This window comes from Hyperoodon ampullatus (genome assembly GCF_949752795.1).
Source record: "Hyperoodon ampullatus genome assembly, chromosome: 2".
NCBI lineage: Eukaryota > Metazoa > Chordata > Mammalia > Artiodactyla > Ziphiidae > Hyperoodon > Hyperoodon ampullatus.
Window position 1 is genome coordinate 8980548 of NC_136915.1, and position 23696 is coordinate 9004243.

The window sequence follows — 23696 nt, forward strand, 5'->3', positions numbered from 1 at the left end:
AAGAGATTCTGGAACCATACAGACTTGGATTGAGGTCTGTGTTCTACTACTAACTCACTGTGTGACCTGGAGCAACTTACTTAACTTTGCTGAGTCTCAGTTTTCTCAGCTGTAAAATGAGAATAAAGATGAGACCAAGCTGGAATTAGGTATTAAAGTGTCCAGCACTGGTGCTGGCTGATATAAGTGCCCGATAATCCTTGTGCCTCCGCTCTCTCCTTCCCTTACTTAGACTGTCACCCGTCAACTTGGAGCTTTCCCAAGTCCGTTCCTTGGGTCTCCAGGCCTAGATGGTGGTGAGGCGCTGTCCACGGTGCTGAACCACACCTAACACTTCCTTTCAGTTCCAGGTGAGTTATCTCCTTCCTCCAGCCTGGTCGGCTTGCTCTGAGAATCCCCCACCCACCCAAGGTCGCTACTGCAAGTGACCTGAGTGGCAAAGGTCCAGATCTTCTCCTAAGGTTCTGCCTCCCCAAATCCCAAAGTGGCTAAAATCCAGGTTGGGAAGCAGAAGCTCTCAAAGGAGCAACATGTCTGGTCCCTGACCTCCAGCCCCCATTGACACAGAAAATCCTCAGCTTCAGCCAAGAAAAAGTCCAGCTGCTGGGCTCCATCACGCTGTAGCTGAGGTTTCTGTTGTCCCAGGTTGATCCCTGCTCTCCTTTTGGGCTCCGGACAGGGTGTAGACAGGCTGACTTCTCTGGGCACAATGTGTGCCGGTTCCAGTATCGGGGGAAGCTGGCTTTGGAGAAGCTGCAAGTGGCCAATGACTGTGTATTTGCATGCACTGCCTGTTCCCTTGCCCTAGAACAACTTCTGATCAGGTGGAATTAGGGCTGAGGGAAGGATAAAACAGAGATTATCACCCCTAGTTTACAGTCCAGGTAACACAGGCCCAGAGAAAACCAGAAATCTACCCAGTGTATCAGGTCAGGTCTAATTCCCCAGTCAACACCAGGCCAGCAGAGCAAGTGAATGTTCTTCCAAAGAATTAGAGATTGGGCAGGGAGGAGAGGATCATGAGGCTGCAGCCTAGAATCTGCTTAAAAAACAGTGTCCCCAAGGCTATGTGTTTGGGGCATGGCTGGATCTCCAAGGGAAGGTTTTATAAGAGAGAAAACTTTTTGGCTCTGGCAGAAATTTGTTTGCAGAACAGTTAAAGTTCACAAAGCACTTTCTCAACCACTCGCCTCCTTGGCTCTGGCAGCAGGCCCATGTGCCAAGGACTATTCTCCCATTTCACAGGGAAGGAAGCTGAGGTTCAGAGAGGTGAAGTAACTTGCCCAAGGCCACCCTGGGAGAAAGCAGCAGCGTGTGAACTTGAACTCTGGATGTGGGAAGCCCCATTCTCCTTGTTCTCACGCCCCAGGCCACCTTACTCAGAAGGGAAGGGGAGCTGGCAGAAGACAGGGGGCCAGCTGCCCTCTCGGGGCAAAAATGTGGGGGCCTGAGACTGAAGCTATAGGGATTCAGGCCAGACTCAAAGAAGGGAGATGGGTGTGTATACCCACACGCACACACCCCTAAACCCTGCACACCTGCAATCGGTGCTTTCAAGACTGGGCATATCTGGCCTTCGGTAAGGCTGCAGCACCATCTTCCCAGGCAATGCACCAACTCTTACCCTCTTGCTGTCCTTTCTACCATTTCTAACCGAAGCCTCTGCCCTCTGTCCTCCAAGCCTTCAGGGGCAGCTGTGACCAGCAAGCCCCCATATACAGGGAGACACCTATCTACTATATGCTGAATCCAGTAGGGAATTTGAATGCCTCCCTGTGCACCTCAAAACCACATCAATACGTGGGGTACTGAGCACCTGTGGTGTGTCCGGTGCCTGGCACAGAATAAACTTAACTCTATGGAGTAGGCATTATTATGTCAATTTAAGGGAAAAAAAAATTTTTTTTTTTTTTGGTTTGTGGGTTTCTTTTTTTTTTCTTTTTAAATTAATTAATTAATTAATTTTTGGCTGCATTGAGTCTTCGTTGCTGCGTGCAGGCTTTCTCTAGTTGTGGTGAGTTGTTCCGCGGCATGTGGGATCTTCCCAGAGCAGGGCTCGAACCTGTGTCCCCTGCATTGGCAGGTGCATTCTTAACCACTGCGCCACCAGGGAAGTCCCAGGAAAACAATTTTATCAAGATTCAGAGAGGTCAATAACTTGCCCAAGGCCACCCAGCTTGCCAGTGGTAGAAACAGATTTAAACTCAGGTTCTGCCTGTACTTTTTCCAACCACGCCCACTGCTCCAGGCTGGTAGCTGTGAGATGGGGGTGGCCAGAGAGGACTGAAGGGATTCTGGAAAGGTACCCTGGAGGGAGAGCACTTCTGAATTGCCGTGGACCCAGCCTCTGCTCTGCCTTGGGTACCCCACCCTTCCTTAGGTCCATAAGCCCTGCAGGTGCTCCCAACTCCCACATGCCTGCCGCCCCTTCCCCAAACCCCTGTGAGCCTCTCACCCTGACCCCTCTTCCAGAGGCCTGGAGTACCTTTTATGTATTAGGGGGAAATACTAATAAAATCTCATATTTCTTCTGAGTACTAACTGCCCAGAGTTGCACTGAGTGCTTTACATACAGCATCCGATTTCATTCCCATGACTGCCCAACAAGCTGGCCCAAAGTTTCTTCCTATTTGACAGATGAGGCAACAAGTTCAGTGAGGTCTGGAGCCTTGCTCAGCATCATACAGCCAAGAAGGGATGGAGCTGGTCACTCTGCACCCAGGCCCGAGCTGCGGACCTTGATGCTCTGCTGTCTTCCAGAACCCAACTCCAAGTCCATTGCTCTGTTTATCATCACCTCTCCTTCTGGCTCCTGAGATCCCATGTCCCTGGTGGACAGGGGCCAGGCAGTCCAATCAGGCACTTGAGGACCCCTAGAACCCAAGTCTCTGTCAGCTCTGCCCACTTCCTACCTCATTTCCTTCCTGACTCCAAAGTCTTCCCACTGTTTCCACACTCCGTTCCCGGCCTAGGTCCTCCTCTTCCTCTCAGCCCTTCCTCTCCACCCAGAGGAAACAAGGCAGGGATGCTGGCCTCCCTCCCCACACCTGCGCACACAGCTGATCCCAGAACCGAGGTGGCAGGACCCAGGAGGCTGACCCTCAAGAGAAGCACATCCATTCCCTCCCCCAACATGGCCTCAGTTTCCTCATCTGTAACTGGAAAATTGTGAAGTGGGGGGATGACCTGAGTGCAAATCCCTAAGACAGAAGGAGCCAACACTGAGGTGGGTGTGAAACAGGACTCTCCTCCTCTCCATCCTCTTCCTCCTCCTCCTTTCTTGATCCCCAGGGCAGATGTTTGGTTGACAGAGTAGATCTCTCTGGATGAGCTTGGGGGTGGGGTTGTAATATAAAAAGGCAGCTGCAATATTATAACACGACCTTACATTGGGGGGAAATAAAACAGATACCCAGGGGCTTCCCTGGTGGCGCAGTGGTTGAGAGTCCGCCTGCCGATGCAGGGGACACGGGTTCGTGTCCCGGTCCGGGAAGATCCCACATGCTGTGGAGCGGCTGGGCCCGTGAGCCATGGCCACTGAGCCTGAGCGTCCGGAGCCTGTGCTCCGCAACGGGAGAGGCCACAACAGTGAGGGGCCCGCGTACCGCAAAAAAAAAAAAAAAGAGATACCCAGTGTTCTCACAACACAGGCTACAGATAATCAAGCTTGGCAAAATTGTCTCGGCCATTGGTGGATCAGACAGTGGTGGGGCATGAGGCGGGTAGGGTTACCCAGGGAGTGGGCAGAGCTCCTGTGGGGTGAGAGCCCCCGTCGGCCCCCTCCCCAGGGCCCCACTTCCCTCTCCCCGGTCAGGCCTCCAGCCCCTGCAGAACCCCATCCTGGACCAGACATGGTCCCCTCCTGGCAGCTCCCTTGGCCCCAGCTCATTAGCCTTGAAAAACCTGCTCAAATCCAGGGGGAGGTTTTTCAGCTAAAATAGCTCCATCTCAGGCTAGTTTTTTCCTCTCTTCCCCACATCATTAGTGAAAGTGCAGCCTCTGCAGCTCCCGAGCTGTGTGGGGTAAGGAATGATCCCCCCACTGCTCCCTGGGGACCCCTGGCCAGGCTGAGGACCAAAGGCTGGGATCTGGCCTGGGGGTGGGCTGCAGGAGCAGACAGAGCTGAAGACCATGAGGAAGCCAGAGGGAGTCCCTGCAGAGCCCCTCATATCCTGCCCGAAAGGACACTGGGTCCCCCTCAGTGAAAATTGGAAGCCATCGCTGTCAGCAGGGCCGTGGTCAGCTGAGTGCTTGCCCTGTACCAGACACTGAGCCAAACACCCACTTGTCCCTGCCCGAGGCTGTTCAGGGTGGGACTCCAAGTTAGACTTTCATCCCAGCGCCCAGTCCCCCTTCTTCGAGCCCCACAGCGTCTGCCCCCTCCTCTCAGCCCTGTGGTTCTCAGTGGGTGACTCCACTCCAGGCCTTTCCCACCAGGATGCCATCCCTCTCGCCATGGTAACCAGCTCAGAAGTGGACATGTGAACCCACTGGACTTAATGCTGGAAATACATAGGCCTGGCAGGTGCCCAGCCCCTTTTGGGGTGAGCCTGCCTGGGACGAAGCCACAGAGAGCTGAGAGACAAAGAGACAAACCAAGTTCTGAATATACTGTTGGAGCCTCTGGATCCAGCTTTACCTGAAAGAAACCTATCCTGGGCTTTTCTGTTAGGTGAGCCCCCAAGTCTGCTTTTTTTTTTTTCCAAGTCTGCTTTTTAATTAAACCACTTTGAGTTGCATTTCTGTGATTTATAGCTGACAGAGTAGCAACAAGTGCAAGGATTTTAGCACGCCTCATTTTTTGGATCAGGAAACTAGGCCCAGAGAGGTTAAGCTACTTGCCCCAGGTCACACAGCTATGGATGGGCCAAACCAGTGCTCCAGAGTGAAAAGCTCCCAACCGGAACTTGTTCCCCCTGAGGTTCCTGGAGGAAGGGGACTGGGGGAGTCTCTGAAGCCATTTTCAGCAGGACAAGGGACAAAAAGGTAACGGGTTGCCATGGTTACCAGCTCACTGTGTGGTCCCAGACAAGCAACCTCACCTCTCTGAGCCTCAGGCTGGGAACAAAATGTCTCAACCCTGCAGACCGCGGGTGGCCCTCAGGCAGGCAGGACGGCTGCCTCTTGCCCCCCACCCCAGAGGTCTGTAAGCAGGGGGCTTCCCCAGCCAGGCAACAGAGGTTTCCCACAGCTGTCAGACACTCCCCACCACACACACTCCACCTGGTTTTAAATGTCTCTCAAATACCAAATTCGGGGCTTCCCTGGTGGCGCAGTGGTTGAGAGTCCGCCTGCCGATGCAGGGGACACGGGTTCATGCCCCGGTCCGGGAGGATCCCACATGCCGCAGAGCGGCTGGGCCCGTGAGCCATGGCCGCTGAGCCTGCGCGTCCGGAGCCTGTGCTCCGCAACGGGAGAGACCACAACAGTGAGAGGCCCGCGTACCGCAAAAAAAAAAAAAAAAAAAAATTCAATTTCATATAACTCCAGCAGCTCTGCAGTGCAGAATTCATCAGATGAGGAGCCTGCTTTTCAGGGAATAATTCATTTTTCCGGTGTTGGAGAGGAGAGTAATTGATCCACGGGGCTGATGCCTCCCTCCCTTTCTCTTTCCTCAGGACCATCTGATTCCAAATGCAGCCCTGAGACTGTTAGGTCAAAGTCACAGCAATAAATAGGAGCGGGGCTTCTGCTTTAATATATTGGATTATTCCACTCGGTGGTAACGAAAAACAAGATTTAATTCCCCGAGAAACGCCAGCAGAGAAAATCATTTCCCTGCCTGCTTCTCCCCTCTTTTCTTTTTTTCCTTTTTATTTTTTTCAGGAACAAAATCTTTGTCTTTGTGCAGGTTTTCAGCCTTGCTACACCCTACACGACCAGAGACTTCCCCGCACCTGCCCACCCCATCTAGGATCCCTTCTCCCTCTCTGCCCAACGCCCCCCCTCAATCATGGGTCCCTGAGGACAGAGGTTTCTCTTTGAATTTAGACGACATTATGGTGCTTAGCACATTGATCAATTACAACAATAAGCCCCGGGAAAAGACCAGTTAGTACCACAGCTCCAACTGATGGGACAGGAAGCTAAGCGCTGGCTAAGAAAGTAATTTACCTTCCTGCTACTCCTCAGATCAAGAGTCCACTCACTGCTTCCTCCAGGAAGCCTCCCCTAAGGTCCAAGTTAGCCGCCCCTCCTCTGGGCTCCCAAAATACAGTGGGCTTTCCCCTCACAGCCTTTTTATTATTAGATGGTAGTTGACAGACTTGTGCATTTTATTTATTTAACAAACTCGTCATAGCACTTGCTATGTGCAGGCCCTGATCCAAGTGCTTTCCAAATATTAATTCATTTGATCCTCATAACCACCCTATGGTAGAAACCCTATGACTGGCCCCATTTTACATGCGAAGAAACTAAAGCACTGACTGGTTATGTGATTGGCCAAGGTCACACAGGTAGGGATGGCCAGAACTTGGAATCCAGGTGTCTCCTCCTTTAGTCTGTGAGCTCCCAAGGGACAAGGACCCCGTTGGTTCACTAAACCCAGAGCCTCCAAACCCCCCAACAATCCCACCACTTACAGGACTGAAATACCCCATGAAAGTCACGTGGGAAAGCCCCTGGGTGTGGAGAGAATTCCAGCTCTGGAGTGAGACAGACGTCAGCTGGATCCCAGCTGTGTGACCTTGGGCGAGACTGCGCTGCTCTGAGCCTCAATTCTGTCACAGTCTCTCAAATAGGAATGAAAATAGTACACAGGCGTGCTAGGAGGATTAAAGAAAGCCATGCACCAACGGCGCTTTGAACACACGTGGTGAGCACTCAGTAGGTGTGAAAGATCATGGACTATCAACTGAGGGCTTTGGGGATACTTTTGCCACACTCAGAAAAATAACAAATCCTTATCAATCCAAGTAAATGAAGCAAGCTCTGAGATCTGGATGGAAGGGTGGATTTTTCTTAATAGTAGTAGTAAGATGGGTGAGTTGCCAAGAATCACCGAGAAGAATTTTGCAAAGCACATGCAATCCATTTGCTTCTGGGAGTTACCGAGATGTGGGAGAGTCTGAAACAGGGACTTACTGCACCTGAAACAGCACCTGATGGGTGTTTCAGTCATTCAGCAAGTGTGTATCGAACGCCTTTCAAGTGCGTTGAAGGCTCGTGGTGGGGGGGAGGGGCACGAGCATTGGGGGCCCTTGGACCCAGGCTTCATCTCAGCTAGCTCTGCAGCTTACAGCTTTGTGACCTTGACCATGAGATCCACCTCTCAGAGCCTTGGCTTCCTCGTCTATAAATTGGGATGACAAAATGGAGCTTTGCCGGGGGAGCCAATAACGTAGCCAGTGTGGAGATGGAGAGGGAGTTGTTCCCTCCTCCTTCTCAATGACAGCATCCCCAGCTGCAGCAGTCAGCCTCACCCCATCAGCCTCCCATCCTGTGCAGGGAACCTCGGCAGCACTGGGGGCGGGGCCTGGAACCTAGCTCCTTGGAGCAGCAAAGCAGGTTGGCAGGTGTGGTTGCGAGTCCCACTTTGCAGATAAGGATTAGGGGCAAAGTCGGGTGAAATCCAAATGTTTCTGCCTCCAAATCCATGCTCTTAACCGTGGACAAGCAGCCTCCCTGATTCCTGGGAGAGGAAGGGAGGAAGGAAAGCAGGGTGGGAAGGAGGCTAGAGACCCCTGCCTGCAGGTTCGTTTATCAAAGGTGACCCCAGAATGGAGCCCACAAGGCTGGGACAGGTCACAGAGAGATCCCCTGTGGGAGGAAAAGTAGGGGAGGGTGCCAGGCGGCCTGGGATGGAGATGGGGGAGTGATGAGAGAGCTCTGGGACCTCAGGGAGCACATGCCTGGTGTGTGTAGGGGGTCAGGCATTCCCATGGAGCCTCCGTCTGTGTCTTACAAACATCACCTGGGTGGGTGGGTCCGTGCTCTTCATCTCCACTTCTTTGGCTCCAGGCCCCTCCCTAATCCAGGCAGTTGTTCCTTCCATCTAACAGAAGTCTTTCCCGCTGCATCACCAACAGACCCTGGCTGAAGCACTAGGAGATGCCCCCAGCACTGCCCACCCCATCTGCAGAGCTGGTGGCGGCTCCTGGCTTAGGGCGGTAATCCTGCTGACAATTAATTGGCTTTTGTTGGAGGAGAATGAATACTGTCTCATCTTAATCTTCATTATTCTCCTTGTTCAGCAGAGTCAACACAAGATTAGGTTTAATTTATGGAGAAAAAAATAGCCAAGTCATTACTCACCAGGGGATCAGGATTGGATCTGCCTGGGTGTTCTGTGTTCACTGCAGGCAAGGGGCCACGAGGAAGGCCCAGAGTTCTGCTGAGGTGGGGACAGACTCGGGGGTGGGGTGGTGACGCCCCCCAGACCCGTTTGAGGCTGGATCCCTGGAGACCACCAGCCCTTTCCAGTCTTAGAGGACTCAGGCCTCGGAGGACTTAGCCTCCTAAATGTTTCTCAGGAGCCTCTGGCATAAGAGCAGCCCCAAAGCAGGGCAGGGGGCTCAGCTTCTGTGGACCCAGACCTAGCCCCAGTCAATGGAAAGCAATCAGGATTTGGATTCAAATCCTGACTTCTGAGGCCCCTTCCTCTGCAGAGAACTGGGCCTCACCAGCCCCGCCAGGGGACTCCCTTGACAATGCTGACACCTAGTGGTGCTTAGAGGAACTGGTCCTTTCCTCCCTCCTCCAAATCCCCAGATAAGCTATACCATGTATACAAAAACCCAGATTTACAAAGTAAACAAATCAGAAAGGGAAAGAGGGACTTTTATCCATTTCAAAATGGTTAAATAGATTTCCACCAAGAAGTCGAAAAGAAAATTCGGGAATTCCCTGGCGGTCCAGTGGTTAGGATTCCGGGCTTTCACTTCTGTGGCCTGGGTTCAACCCCTGGTGGGGGAACTACCTGCAAGCCGCACGGCAATCAATCAATCAGTAAAAGAAAAATCATTTTACCTTCCCTGATCCCTTAACCAAAGTAGCTCAGACACAGCACCTCCTCCTTCTGTCCGGGGCAATGATATGCAGAGAAGCCCTGGAGCCCCACAGTCCTTGTCGTTTCCAGCTCTTTCCATTCCTCCTGCCCTAGCTCTGTCCTCTGGCACGTGCCCATCTTGGACCCTGTACCACAGAGAAGTGGCTAGGAACAGCTCAGCTACTTACTCATCATATGACCCTGGGCAAGTTACCCAACATCCAAGTCTGAGCCCTTTCATTTATAAAATGGGAATATCTCTATCTACCAGAGAGGGCCATTGAGCAGATTAAACAAGCCTGTGTGCGTAACACAGGAACCGGCACCAGTAAGGCCTCAGCAAATGCCTGTCGTCCTCACTACCATCATCATTATCATCCTGTTCATCCTGCTACTCATGGGAAATTTGGTTTCATCAACGAAACTGTAAGCTTCTCATATCTAACTCCCCAACCCAGCTCCTGCTAGATAAAGGTTTTTCCTTAAAGGACACTGCTATCACATCTGCCTCTTGTAGTGTTTATATCTTGTAAGACAGAGCACACAGTTGGTGCTCAGGAAACCCTCAGGATTGCCTGCCTACATCTCCAACCTCATGTCAAACCACTTCCCCACTTGCTCACTGAGCTCCAGCCATGCTGGCTGCCTTTCTGACCCGTAAGTAAGTTCATTCCCACCTCACGGCCTTTGCACTTACGGCTCCTTCAGTGTTCTTCCGCCAGATATCTGGTTTCTCATCATCATTCAAATGTCACGTCCTCAGAGAGATCCTCCCTGATCACCTTGGCCAAAGTAGCACTCCCACCCTCACTCTCTACTTTGTTTACTGTACTATAGAGGTCAAGTGCCTAAGTGGCTGGGTAGAATTCCAGTTCCACCACTACCTAGCTGTGTGGCCTCAGACAACTTGCTTTACCTCTCTGTGCTTCAGTTCTCTCATCTGTAAAAATGGAAATAATAATGGTTCCCACTTCATAAGATTGTCATGATGAATCCATATATATACAAAGGTCTTGGAGTAGTGCCAGGCATGTCTATTAAGTGCTATATCATGTTGGTAATTATCCTATTTATTTAACTGCACGTGTTTATGTTTCTCCATCTAGACTGTATATTCCAGGAGGACGGAGGCCTCGTCTGTTTTATCCCTGCCTGGCAGAGAGTAGGTGCTCAAAAACATCGGTTGATTAGAAAGGATCTTAGGGGCCACGCAGGCCTCTCTCTCCTTAATCACGTTCTGGTGCCTTTGAGCCGAGTGGCCAACCTCTCTGCCATCTCTGGCTTCCACACGCCTCAGGGCCCTGAGGCGCCCCCTGCTGGACAGCGTGTAGGTTTTTCCTCGAGGAAAGGTGATAGCTGCCTCCTGTAACTGTGAAGTTTCCATGCCTGCCTGGCTCTGCCCTCTAGAGTAGGGGACAGTAAAACTGAAGGCTTTGGAGCATGCTCTTTGGAGCCAGATGCACCTGGATCAGAGCTTGTGCTTCTCCAGTTACTCTGGGTGTCACATGCCAGGAAAGTCTCTCGTCCTCAGTCTCCTCATGTGTAGGAGGGGGTAGCGATACCCTTGCCCCCTTCCCCATATCCAACTGGGTTACAGGGGTGGTGCGACAGGACGTACCCCGTGCACAGTGAGCCTTGTGGGCCCCCCTTCCCCCAGCGTCAGCCCTCGGATGACCCACAAGAAGCTGTCTCGTGTTCCCAAGCTAAACACCACCAGTGTATCCAGCGGCCCCTCCTGTGACAGACACGCAGGGACGGTTGACACCACCCCCTTATCCAAGCCCCTCAGGTCTCCTCTGTGGTCCCCATGCCCTCGGGAGAGAATCTGGCCTCTGGCCTTCTGGCTCTTTCCTCTGAGAGCAGGCGTTGGCTGGAGGTGGCCTTGCTGGGCTTGCATCCTCCTACTCACTTGACCCCCACCTCCCTGGCTGCTGTGTCTCCCCCATCGTGGCCCCAGAAGCTGAGGTTTCCCTGGGCCTTCTCCTGACTCACTCCACACTTGTTCCCAGCTCTCACCAGTGCCCTTGGCTTTGACTGCTGGCCACGGACACTGCAACCCCTCTGTCTCCAGCCCAGAGCCGCAGACTCCTTATGGGCCTCTTTCCTGAAGGCCTCCTGGGGAGAGCCCCCCCCACACCTACAGCACCTTTCATGACCCCCATATTCCCGCCCTGACATCCAGTCCTTTGGACATCTGGACCCAGACTCCTGGCCTCTCACATCCACCGCATCTCTCCATCCAGCCTCCTCCTTCAGCCCAGGCGCGGGCTCTGGTCTTCTCCTGACTCATCCCCACGTGTTTCCCAACATGCTCATCCTAGCCCCTCCTCACCCGAAAGCGTTGCTTTGCCTGTTACTCCTTTACGTAAACCTGGGAGCTCATGGGGGTGACCCGTTTCCTTCATGGCTCCTCATCAAACTGGGCTCCCAGGGCAAAGCATCACTTCTCCTGTCTGATTGGCAACTCAGGTGGGTGTGGAGGTTGCCTCTCCCACTGGACTGTGAAAACCGCTAGAAAGGACCAATGGTGTTCATGCAACAAGGGGCTCTGCCTCCACCATCAGACTGGGAGTTCTCAGGGATTTGTCTTCCCTTGTCTGACTGAGGATGCTCCCAGAGCAGGGACTATGCCTCCACCATTAGACTGGAGGCCCCCATGACACTGGATATATCCCTTCCCCAGATGCCCCATCCTCGATGTGGCCAAGCTGGTGACTCTTCCTGGGACAAGGAGTATCTGACTTACCCCTGCAACTTTAGGACCCTGTGCTGGGCCTGGCCCCTGGTTGGGGCGTCAGAAATCATGAGTGATTGAATGAACCAATGAACAAATGCAGGCAGGCTCCAGCTTAAACTCTGCAAGCCCACCTGACCAGCAGGTGGCATCAGGGCTCAGAATCAAAGGAAAGCTGGAGGGGCATGGAGATTTTATTGGTCATCCTTTAGGAGAGGAGAGATGTTTCAGACCCTCACCACCCCCCCCAAGACCAGCAGCTGAGAGTCCTGGGGAGGGGGCTGGGTTTGAGAGCTGCTGGGGAGGCCAGAAAAGGAGTTCCTGGTCCAGAGCCTGGCACCACACCCTTCCCTCCACCCCTCCCCTCAAACCAGTACCAGGGACCAGCCTCTGGGCAGGGCTTGGAAAATGACCAAGGAGACCAGATGCTAATGACTCTTGTCCGATCCAATACAAGCCAAGGAGGACAGCATGAAGTGGGCGTGAACTGAAGAGGGACACCAAGCTGATCCTTCCTGTGCCCCCTAGCCTGTCACCCCACCCCATCCCCCACCTCAAGCCACTGGCATCCATCCCTGGGCCCAGGAGAATTGGTACCCTAGACGAGATGCTGCCACCACCCACCATCCTGCCTTCAGGAAAAAAAAAAACGGGGAGAGGGATCAAGAGAGGCCAGGAGGGGGGCCACACACACACACTCGGTTCTGGCTTCTGGGCAGCTTGGGTGTCAGTCGGGCGCCAGGCCCAGCTCCCCGCTCCCTGGCCTCACAATCCCAGCCTTTGTCCGGCGGGACCAGGCCTGGCTGGCTCTGCACCCGCCCAAGGGCCCCTGGAAACCAGAGCAGCTGGAACCCCACCAAGTATTTTTCCAGGCTGGGCCAGGGGCCCTCAAGAGACAGAGACCGAGCAAAGGGAGGGGAGTTCATTCATCCCTGGGTTCATTCATTCCTTCCTCCGACAAATAAGATTTATTGAGCGCCCATTTTCGTGGCAGGCACAGTGTTAGGTGCAGGGGATTCAGCAGCGGCGGGCCCAGGGCAGGCCCACGCCCTCACCCATCTTATTTTCTAGATGCAAATATATACCAACAAAACCCATCTTTCCCTCTGAGGGGACTGGTCTTCGAGCGTGGGAAGGGAGAGGAGTGCGCCGGGTGCGGAAGGTCAGGATGCTACCGACTAAGTCCTATCTACCCCCGCGCCTCTGGCCCTCCAAGGCAGCCGGGGGAGGCGGGAGGAGGGGTCACTCAGGGCTCCACCCACACGCTGCTGTTGGTCACCCGGGCCCCAAACCAGCCCTTCCAGTAGACGCAGTCCTGTCCGCCGTGCTCGAAGCGGACGAAGCGGACGCCCGGCCCATAATCGGTGAAGGTGTGGGAGATCTGTGGGTGGGGAGTCAGGGGGAAGGGGGAGGGAGGGTCAGGCTCGGAGCCCCGAGGCCTCCCCCAGCCACCCCACCCCGGCGCTCTGACCCTCGTCTAGCGCCCTGGATTTCTCAGCGCAGCGTCCATCCTCCAAGCCTCTCGGCCAGTCCAACCCTGCCCCACCCACACGGGCCTTGGGCGGGCTTTTCACGAGCCCCGCCCCACCGCTCCCCGGGCCTCCAAGCTCACCTCAATCCAGCCACCGTCGTCGCTGTCTTGTGGCACTGCCACCTGCCCGCTGTTGAACTCGGCCAGCACGTCCTCGTGCTCCGACAGCAGCTTCACCGTGAGCTCGTACAGGCAGCCGGCGTCTCTTCGGCCCGAGTACCTGCCCCGAGGGAGGGAGCGCCCGGGGAAGGCTTCAGCCCTGCTGAGCGGGTACTCTGGGCCCAACCCTCTACAGGAGTTAACCCTGCTGACCGGTAGTACCAATGTTCCCATTTTACAGATAAGGAAACCGAGGCCGGAGAGAGAAAGTGACTTGCCCAAGTGACTTGCCCAAACCCAAGGACTAAACCCCAGGTGGGCCAGACCCAGTGTTGGGACCAAAGCCAACCCACAGGGACACTTTTTGTTGGGACAGCAGGTGGATATTAAAAAACAAAAACAAAAAAACTTGCCAACATTTAAAACTCAGGAGGGGAGATGGATTTCCACCTTCTCCTGAAAACCCATGGTCACGTGACTGCAAGCTCTCGAGTAGGGAGGCAGCGGCCTCTGAAGCAGAGTAGCCGGTTCCAGTTCGCCCCTCAACCCCGCTCCCCTTCCCCCACGGCCGCTCACCAGTCCTTCACCATGATGGCCGGCTGAGTGGTGTCCAGCAGCTCCTCCCAGTAGCCCTCAGCCTGCAGGTCAATGACCTGCGCTTTGCGACACCACCTGGGAGACTGGGGGTTAGGACTGAGTGGAGGTCCCCTCCCCCGCTTCTCATCCATCCCCCTTCTCCTTACTCGAAGGAGGAGGCGAAGTACTTCTTGACACTCTCGTCGTGGATGAATTCCACCCCGCAGTCTCCGGGCAGCTCCTCCACCCTCCAGCCGTCCCCACCGTGCTCCACGTCGCACCAGCCCTCCAAGTCCTCTGTAGGAACACCACAGCCCCACGCTGGTCACCCAGCCCCTGCGAGGGTGTGGCAGGGTGGCTCTTGCCCCTATCGTGGGGGGAGGATGAACGTGGTCCTTGAATGGTGTCGCGGTGGGCAGATGATAGTGGGCGTGAATGGTGAGCACTTCCTGTTTGTCCCCAGATTCTCTCTCCCTCCCAGCAGGGTCCTCCGCGGGGCCGGTCTTGCCCCAGCTCCCTGGGGGGTGGAAGGATCTGGGAGAGAGACAACTCCCGCCCGCCTCCCCGACTTCCCCCGCCCCGGAGCAGGACAGGAGGATAATACTACAGTCTGTACCGGGGCTACTCTGTGCTGGGCGCTGCGCCAAGCGCCTTATCTCATCCACCCCTCAAAGCAGGCTGGCCTTGTTACTGCCCATGGTACAGAAGGGGAAGCTGAGCTCCCCAGGCCGGGGTGACAGGGCGCGACCCCTCACCTTCCCCGCACGGGTTGCGCAGCAGGTTGCGCCGCCTCTTGCTCAGGAAGTAGAACTGCTGCCAGTGGTCGCGCTCATCCTCGGGGCCGCCCTCGGGTACCAGACCCTCTTGCTGGCACTTGAGCAGCCACAGGGGAGAGCCGTCGACCAGCTCCTTCCAGCGCAGGCACACCAGGCGGCAGGCCTGCACGAGCTGGGCGGCGGGCAGCTCGGCCAGCACACGCAGCAGCAGCGGCTCGGGCAGCTCGTCCAAGTACGCTGCCTCCTCCTCCCCCTCGTCCTCGGGCCGCTCCTCCCCGCCGCTCGCCTCCTCCGCGCCAGCCTCCTGCGGCTGCTCCTCCGGGCTCTCCTCCTCCGGCTGGCCCACGCTCTCTGCGGGCGGGCGGGCGGGGCGCGGCTGAGACTCCCCCCAGACCGCCCCCGCCGCGCGCCCCGGCCGCCGCCACCCGCGCTCGGACAGTCCTCAGCGGGGGCCGGAGTTTCCGTGACCAGAGCCTGGGACCAGGAGCCCGGGGCCACAGATCAGCTCCAAGTCTGAAGAGTGGCCTCAGAGGCCTCAGTTTCCCCTGCAGTGCCAGTAAACCCCATACCTGAGCCGACAGCAGGAACTGATGATATTCCTGACACAATGAAGCCCCTTAGCCCTCTCGACGGCCCTCTAAGATCCCTGCTCCGGTCACCTCCTCAGGGGAGCCCTCCGCAACTTCCCCTACTACAACATCCTCTCACCTCACCGCCGGGAGTTCCATCCTTCCTAGCTTTTGTCCAAGGGTGTGACGGTTTATAAACACCTTTCCCGGGGACTAGACTGAGGGAATGAGGGCAGGAACCGGGTGTGGGAAACTCACCGCTTCATCCCCAGTGCCTGGCATCTGACGCCCTGCCTGGCTCCCTGTCAGCGGCTAATGTTTATTGGGCACTTACTTAGCAAGTGTTAGGCCCCATTCTGAGCATTTTAATTTTTACTCTTTAAATCCTCGCAGCATCTCTTCTAGGTTGTCCCTATTACCATCCCTATTTCGTTGATGAGGAAACTGAGGGACAGAGACGTAAAACCACCCAGGATCACGCAGCAAATGAGTGGTCGGAGCCTGGATTTGAACCCAGGCAGTCTGGCTCCAGAGCCACCTTTAACCACCACAGCCTTGAGAAAATGATTCGTTGAGTTGAGGGTTATGATTTTGATTTCACAGATGAAAATGCTCAGGTTCAGAGATGGGGAGTGACCTGCCAAAGGTCGCACTGCTGGTATTCAGGCAGGGGATATGGGGATCTGAGGCCTGAAGGGAAGGGAGAACAGGGGCTTGGGGATGGGGTAGGGAAGCTCATTAAAAGAGAACATGTGTATCAAATAGGGAGATGTAGTAAGCGCTTGGGAAGGAAGGTTTCTTCACTCCTTTTCCTATTCCTGGCCCTTAGCTTCCTCGTCTATAAAATGGGGGTAATGCCAGGCCAATCAGACAGTCCTGATGTTCGCCTCTTCTGAGGAGGGAGCAAGGGCATTCCAAATTATGAGGAGAGGGACTGATATCAGGAGCTGCGGGCTGGACTGTCTCCTGGATCCTGGCTGGCCTCAGCTGGGCCATCGAAGCCTTGAATAAGTGGATACCAAGTGCCCAGTGTCTCCGGAGGAGGAAGAGACAGTGGGGAGGTGATGGAGCCACTCTGGGTGATGGAGGAGGCCACTGCTCTCAGACCTAGGACAGGGTGGGTGGGGGAGTCCTAAGTGCTGGGCCCTGGAAAGCCAAGGTGGTGATGGAAACAGGCCAGGCACCGGGGGAGGAACAGGCAGGGCCTAGACCCAAGGCTGGGTGTTGCCAGGACCTGGGCGGCCAGCCCTTCACCTCCTCATATGCAGCATTTCCCCACCGCCCACACTCTCAGCCCCCTGAGAGCCGAATCAGGGTTTACGTCTTCGGAGCCCAGAGCACACAGTGAGTCCTCAGGAAATCTTATTTAGTGAATCTTATTATTCAGCACGGTTCCCTTCATTGTTAGCTTTTTTTTTTTTTTGCCACATCTTTATGATGTGGGGCTTCACACTTCCCTTTTGGCAAGGAGGAAACTGAGGCCCAGAGAGTCTTACTGACTTCTCCCAAGTCACACCGCAGAACTGGGGGATGGCGGAGAGGAAAATGCCTGCCCTGAAGCCATGTCACCTGCCCGTCTTGCTGCCCACAGCTCTCTGGGGAGCTGGGCCCAGTGCCCTCACCTCTCCACCCCTCCCCCTGCCCTGCCCTGCCCTGGCCCTGGTGGACACCTGATGCTCCCCCGAAAGGTGCACCTCGCCCAGTCCCCTCTCCTGGCCCCAGGCCTGGCACTCAAGGCCCCAGATCTGATTACAGGCCCCCCCACCCCCTCTTGAGCACACACAACTCCCCACATTGTTGCCTTCGGAAAGTTATCTGGCCCCTGGAAGCTGCCTCCGAGGCTTATTCACTCACCTGGATTGGGCCCCTGAGTCCAGGGAATAGCTGGGCCCTGGGAAGAAGCAGGAACCCATTCTGGGGCCCTATCAAGGGTGGGGCAAGGAGGCCATGGATTGGGAGCAAGAGCGGAAGGAGCTGGGATTTTCAGGGCTGGAGGGAGGGGTGGGGATCTTGGCTGCCTGAGTGAGCATCAGTCTGTTTCCCATTGTCTCCCCAAGCAACAGCCACTCTCAGATGGGCCTGGTGAGGAAGGGGTGGGGGCAGGTCTTGTTCCCACCCTGACTCAGCAGGCAACCCCTACAGGCCCAGTGGGGAGTTCTAGAGATGGGGAGCAGAGGATCTTTGGTGCCAGAGGAGATGACTGGGCAGTCTCAAAGGGCCCTGAGCATCGGCTAGAGCTGATGTCCCAACTCTCCCTCACCACCAGCCTGGTTCCCACTGGGCATCCAGCCACCCAAATGAAGGGACAGCCCCTCCAGACAAGGGATCCCAGGAGGAAGGCTGGGATGGGGTGGGGAGAGGCCAGTAACCCCAAGAAATTCATGGGGATTCAGGCATCTCACGGCCCAGAGTTGGCAAATGGAAGAAGCTGATGGAATAAAAAGGCTTGTGGCCTCTTCCATCCCAGATAGGTCCCAGACCCGGGTCCAGTAGACCCTCAGGAGGCGGGAACGTGGGATTACTCATACGCTATTTCCCGGGTAAATGGGACCCAGGAGTCCTCCCTCTCTGCCTGTCATCTCTCAAGGCCTCCGGCAGATCAAGACACCAGACAGAGGCCTGTGCTCCTTTGAGACTGTCTCAAGGGCTTTGCTTGGGTGAAAGTGTGTCGCTCTGTGTATCGGGGCCCCCTCGCTCTCTGATGCCCCCTCTCCGTAGCACTCGCCCGCCTGCCCCGGTCACCCCTCTAGGGCTGAGCGAGTGGATCCGGCGGCGGCGGCTACCTGGGTCACCGTCTCCGTCCATCGCTGCAGAGCGCGGTCGCGAGAGGAGGACCCGGAGCGCTGCGGGCGGGCTGTCCGAGTCCCGCGGCGGCGGCGGCGGCGGCGGCGGCGGCGGCGGCGGCGAGTCCAGGCGCTGCTCACGTCTGGGTCGGGTCCCGGCCGGCCGCGCCTCTTAAAGGCCCCCGCCTCCGCCCCCGCCCCGCCTTTGGCCCCGCGCCGGGACGCCCCACAGTCCGGAACGATCGGCCCGAGGCCTGAGGCTCCCGGTTCCTTGGCGGACCCAGGAGGCCAAGAAAGGTCGGGAGTCGTTTCTTTTTTTTTTTTTTTTTAATGGGGGCGGGTGGGAGTCCGATTCAGGGCGTCTCCCAGCACCCTCCTGGGGTGGCTGCTGGGAGGAGGCGGCGAGGAGGCTGGGAGAGTCTGGGTCATGCGGAGGGTGTGGGCAGAGGCTCCTCCCGGCACGACACCGTCCCGCCCCAGGTAATTTTCCTACATCCGTGGGGGGCGCACCCCAAGCCGGGTGCTCCCCGCGGGCCGGGGACCGGAGCGGGCCGTGGAGGCGGGGCCGGGGCGGGGCTCGGCGGGCTGGGGCGGGGCCGCATCCACCGGCGACCGCAGGCGGAGCCTGGCTCAGCCCCTGCTGCGGAGCGGGATCGCACAGCGGTGGCAGAGGGCAGGTGACCGGCGGGAGTGGGCTCGGGGAGCGCCGGGGCGGGGACGCGGGGTGCGGGGGCCGGGCGGGCGGGCTCGGCGGTTCCGGGCCCAGCAGCAGTGCGCCGAGGGAGGCCCGGCGCGGACAAGGCCCAGGCGGCGGGGTTGCGCGGCGCGGCCTCGAGAGGCGGCGCGAGCAGAAACCCGAGCTAGGGTCGCCATCGATGCGCAGGGGTCCAAGCCTAGACTTTAGGAAACATTTGAAAGCCACGAGGAGGGATGGGAAGTCGAAGGCGCGCGGGGACACCCGGGGCTGGAGCCCAGCCACGGGGATGGGGGTGGGAGTATAGGAAGGCCCGCTCCCCATCGCCCACCCCTTCTCCAGTCCCAGCCAGGCAGAGCATTTCCTCCGTGGTCTCGACAAAGTGGCTAGAGCCCTTTGGACCTCGGTCGGAGACAATGATAATTATCCCTCCCCCACCCCCCAATATCTCCGCTCCTCCGTTTTGAGGTTGGGAGAGAGAATGCGGAAGGTACCAGACAGGCTGCAGGGCTGCGAATTGTTACTTCCATGCTAAAGACCGTCCGACCTATTGAAAAAAGCTGGCTCTAGATTCAGAGAAGGCTCAGGCTCCTTTCCCCGCTGCTCCTGTCTGTGTGACCTTGGGCAGATCCTGCTACCTCTTCTGCCTCCTTAGAGGCTATTGTGAGGTGCCAGTAAAAAAAAATCAGAGCTCACCTTTTACTGAGCCTCTGCTGTGTCCCAAGCTCCTTGTACCCCCTCTAGGAGGTAAGTACTGTTCCTGGCCCCATTTTACAGAGGAGGAAACTGAGGCTCAGAGAGGCCCAGTGACTTTCCTGAGACAGTCAGTGACAGTGCTGCGAGGGAACCTCCACCAGCACGGGGTGCTGCGAGTACGGGGTCCCGGGGAGAGGATCAGGTCTGTAGTGTAGCTTTTCAACAACCACAGGAGAGCCATGGCGGTGGGGAACATCAATGAGCTGCCTGAGAACATCCTGTTGGAGTTGTTCACGCACGTGCCCGCTCGCCAGCTGCTGCTGCGTTGCCGCCTGGTCTGCAGCCTCTGGCGAGACCTCATCGACCTCGTGACCCTCTGGAAGCGCAAATGCCTGCGTGAGGGCTTCATTACCGAAGACTGGGACCAGCCCGTGGCCGACTGGAAGGTCTTCTACTTCCTCCGCAGCCTCCACAAGAACCTCCTGCATAACCCGTGCGCCGAAGGTGGGGTGCAGACTGGGTATGACGTGCCCCCAAACACACACACTGTCGTAATACCAGCTAACATTCATTAGGCACTTACTATGAGCCAGCCAGGCACTTTGGGGGGTTTAATTCCTTTCTCACAATAATCCTAAGAGGTAGGTACTGTTAGGCACCTGTTTTTCAGATGGGCAAACTGAGGCCAAGAGTGGCATTATTCCACTCTTATTCCACTCTGAAGGTTATTTCCCCAGTGACCTTTCCTAGGAGAGGGAATGTTGGCCAGTTGGAATGAATTGTGCCCAAGACACAAGACCAGGAAGTCAGAGCCATATTTTCTTGGCCTGGCTCCCAGACTCCAGCACTAGGTCTACCAGGACTGCCCAGAAGACAAAGGGGGCTTTGCTTATGAGAGAATGAGAGATCCAGTCTTCTCCCCAGCACATTCCAACAAAAGGTAAAACAAGACTTCTGCGGTCATCCAGAGCCCTCTCTTTTCCCTTGCTGTGTTGTAAATGATTAAGTAGACACTTTGATGGGATGAGAACCTCAATCTCTATTATGTGGCCAAATTCTCGAGCAAAATGATAGTAAAACAACCCCAAGCTGTCCAGAGCTTTCAGATGCCTGCCTCACTTGACTCCCCAACAGCCATGTTCTTGACCAGCATGTTGACAAACTATGGCCCATAAGCCAAATCTGGCCTAGGAGCTAAGAATAGTTTTTATGGTTTTAAAGGGTTATTTAAAAAACGAACAAAAAAACCAAGACACTATGTGATAGAATCAATATGTAGCCCACAAAACCTAAAGTATTCTGACCCTTTATGGAAAAAGTTTGCCAGCCCCTGTTCTTGACCCCAGTTTACAGAGGACAAAACGAAGGCTCAGAGAGAGAAAGCAGCTTGCCTAAGGTCACAGAGCCCAGTATTGGTAGAGCTGGGACTAGACCCAGATCTGTCTGACCGGCACCAGAGCATTCCATCACAGAAGTAGTCTGGTTGTTCCCATCATCAGGATTCCCAGTAGAAATCAGTTACCATGGTGCCTGGCACACAGGCAGCACCTAATACAAGGCAGGCACTGTTGATGTGCAGGGTTCCCCAGCACGGGGCTTGAGGGCAGCTGCTGAAATCCAGGGAGAGGTGCCAGGAGCAAGGGGCACTTGGGAGGTGGCCACTGAGGGGCTTCCCTTTGATACGAACTCTGCTTTCCCACCAGAGGGGTTTGAGTTCTGGAGCCTGGACGTGAATGGAGGCGATGAGTGGAAGGTGGAGGAGCTCTCTGGAGACCAGAGGAAGGAATTCCCCAGTGACCAGGTCAAGAAATACTTCGTGACTTCTTATTAGTAAGATCCAAGGGGTCTCGGGGTGGGGGGAAGCCCAAGTCACTGCACCTTGGGGTCTCTCCTGCTCTGGGAGGGGCAGTCCTAGCCCCCCAGTGCCCTAGTGGCGAGCTCCAGCCCCTCCCACCCCTCCACCCACCCCCAGCACCTGCCTCAAGTCCCAGGTGGTGGACCTCAAGGCTGAAGGGTATTGGGAGGAGCTGATGGACACCACACGGCCAGACATCGAGGTGAAGGACTGGTGAGTGCTTGGGGCGAGGGTTTGGGGGGGGGCCCTGCCACTCAGGTGCCCCGCCTCCACCCTGCCCCCCGATCTCCAAGGCCCTGAAGGGCCCTTCCTCTGCCTGCAGGTTCGCAGCCAGACCAGACTGCGGGTCCAAGTACCAGCTGTGTGTTCAGCTCCTGTCGTCAGCACATGCGCCTCTGGGGACCTTCCAGCCAGACCCAGCAACCATCCAGCAGAAGAGCGATGCCAAGTGGAGGGAGGTGTGTGAGCTGGGAGGGGGACAGGGGGCACATTGTCCGAGGCTGAGACTGCAGTCAGACAGGCCCAAGTTGCGATCCAGTTCTGCTGCTTCTTACCTGGGCTTTGGCTGCTCTGAGCTCTCAAAGATTATCAGTGAGATGATGCTGGTAAAGCCATGTTCGAAAAGATTGACTATTATTAATTACTAATATCAGTTATTACTATTATCTAGGTTAGGGTTCAGTGAACTTTTTCTTAAAAGGCCAGATACAAATAGATTAAGCTTTGCAGGTTTTACTGTATCACAACTACTCAGCTCATCAACTCTGTCATTGTGATGTGAAAGCAGCTTTAGCAAATGGGCATGACTGTGTTCTAATAAAACTTTATTTACAAAAACTGGCAGTGGGCCCCTAGACCATAGTTTGCCAACTCCTGATCCAGACCAGTGCTCTCCAGTAGAACTTTCTGCAGTGATAGAAATGGTCTGTCTGGGACTTCCCTGGTCTGGACTTGGTGCTTTCACTGCCATGGTCCCAGGTTCAGTCCCTGGTCAGAGAACTAAGATCCCGCAAGCAGTGTAGCACAGCCAAAAAAAAAAGAGAGAGAGAGAGAGAGAAAGAAATGGTCTGTCTGCCCTGTCCAGTTTGGTAGCTAAGAGCCACATGTGACAATTGAAAACTTAATAAGAGCCAGTTCATAGTACGACTAGGAACTGAATTTTTAATTTTATCCAACTTTAATTAATTTTAACTTAAATAGCCACATGTGCTCAGTGATGACTGTATTGGACATCCTTTGGCAGCTTGCAAAATTTCCTTCAGTTCATCTGAGCTGCACTTAGATAATCCCGTGGAGTGGACCCAGCAGGATTTTGCTCCATTTTACAGATGAGGAAACTGAGGAGGCACAGACAGGGGAGGTGGTCTGCCCCAAATCAGAGGACTAGAATTCCATTCTGCTGACTCTGGGTCGAGCACTGAGACCTCAGCCCATCCCGGCCCCTCACCCCCTCAGGCAGTACCCCGCTCAGGGTCAACTCCCCTAACCGCTCTCCTTCCTTCCACCTGCCCCCGCCCCCCAGGTCTCCCACACGTTCTCCAACTATCCACCCGGCGTCCGCTACATCTGGTTTCAGCACGGCGGCGTGGACACTCACTACTGGGCCGGCTGGTACGGCCCGAGGGTCACCAACAGCAGCATCACCATCGGGCCCCCACTGCCATGACGCCCCCGAGCCCCCAGCCACCTAACCCCAACTGATAAACTGCTGTCAGAGATGGACTGGGCTTGGGAACGGGAGGTAGAGGCCAGGCTCTCCCAGACTTCCTAGTTCATCCTTGCCTTCCCCCCCAGTTGCCTCTTCATGGAGCCTCTTCACTTGTACAGCCTTCATATGTTATGGGTAGCTAGCTCTCCACCCGGGGGTCTCAACCTGAATGAGGGGGCCCCTGAGGTTGGGGGGTGCATGGTGTTCCCCCAGGCTCCTCCCCCAGATGCCTCTGAGGGAGGGTCTCCAAGCTCTGCTGGTAACCTAGATCTATGTGTCTGCCTTCCCTTGCTGGGTCATTTCTCACTGTCTTCTTTGAGGGCCCTCAGACCTGGGACAGTCAGGACATCTGGCAAGCCTGTGGCTGCCCTGCATCATACAGTTGCTGGGCGATGATGTAGCTCAGACAGGTCTGGGAGTGGAAGGACGGCTCTGCTGGCCCGTCCTCTGCCCCATTCTCTGCCACTCCCAGGCTTTCTCACTCTGTCTGCCTGCTTAGCGAGGTGGCTTTGGTCCAGAGGCTCAGGCCTGGTCTGAGATAGGCAGGCCCAGGGTGGGGTGGGGTCCCGGCCAAGTCTGGACTCTCTTCACTGTCAGTGAAGCCCCAGAAGCCACCTGTGTATTAAGTGAGGGCAGGGCTCTCCAGAAGACCCCCCTGGAATCCTGCACACAGCAACCCAGGGCAG

The 23696-nt window shown here is 55.8% G+C and overlaps 2 protein-coding genes across 2 annotated transcripts; one reads left to right on the forward strand and one right to left on the reverse strand.

Annotated features, from left to right (window-relative positions):
* Positions 1-12672: 12672 nt before the first annotated feature.
* Positions 12673-18079, reverse strand: FBXO2 (F-box protein 2; the record flags this gene model as incomplete). The annotated part of the gene is made up of 6 exons (XM_079697099.1): positions 12673-13104; positions 13336-13474; positions 13930-14025; positions 14097-14226; positions 14685-15056; positions 18058-18079. The coding sequence occupies 6 exons, from the start codon at positions 18077-18079 to the stop codon at positions 12970-12972; spliced, it is 894 nt and encodes a 297-aa protein (XP_079553225.1). The 3' UTR covers positions 12673-12969.
* Positions 18080-19686: 1607 nt separating this feature from the next.
* On the forward strand, positions 19687-22968 carry FBXO44 (F-box protein 44; the record flags this gene model as incomplete). Its single annotated transcript, XM_079728413.1, has 5 exons — positions 19687-19951; positions 21151-21277; positions 21420-21515; positions 21625-21760; positions 22825-22968. 5 exons carry the CDS (start codon positions 19687-19689, stop codon positions 22966-22968), a joined length of 768 nt encoding a protein of 255 aa, XP_079584539.1.
* Positions 22969-23696: the final 728 nt, after the last annotated feature.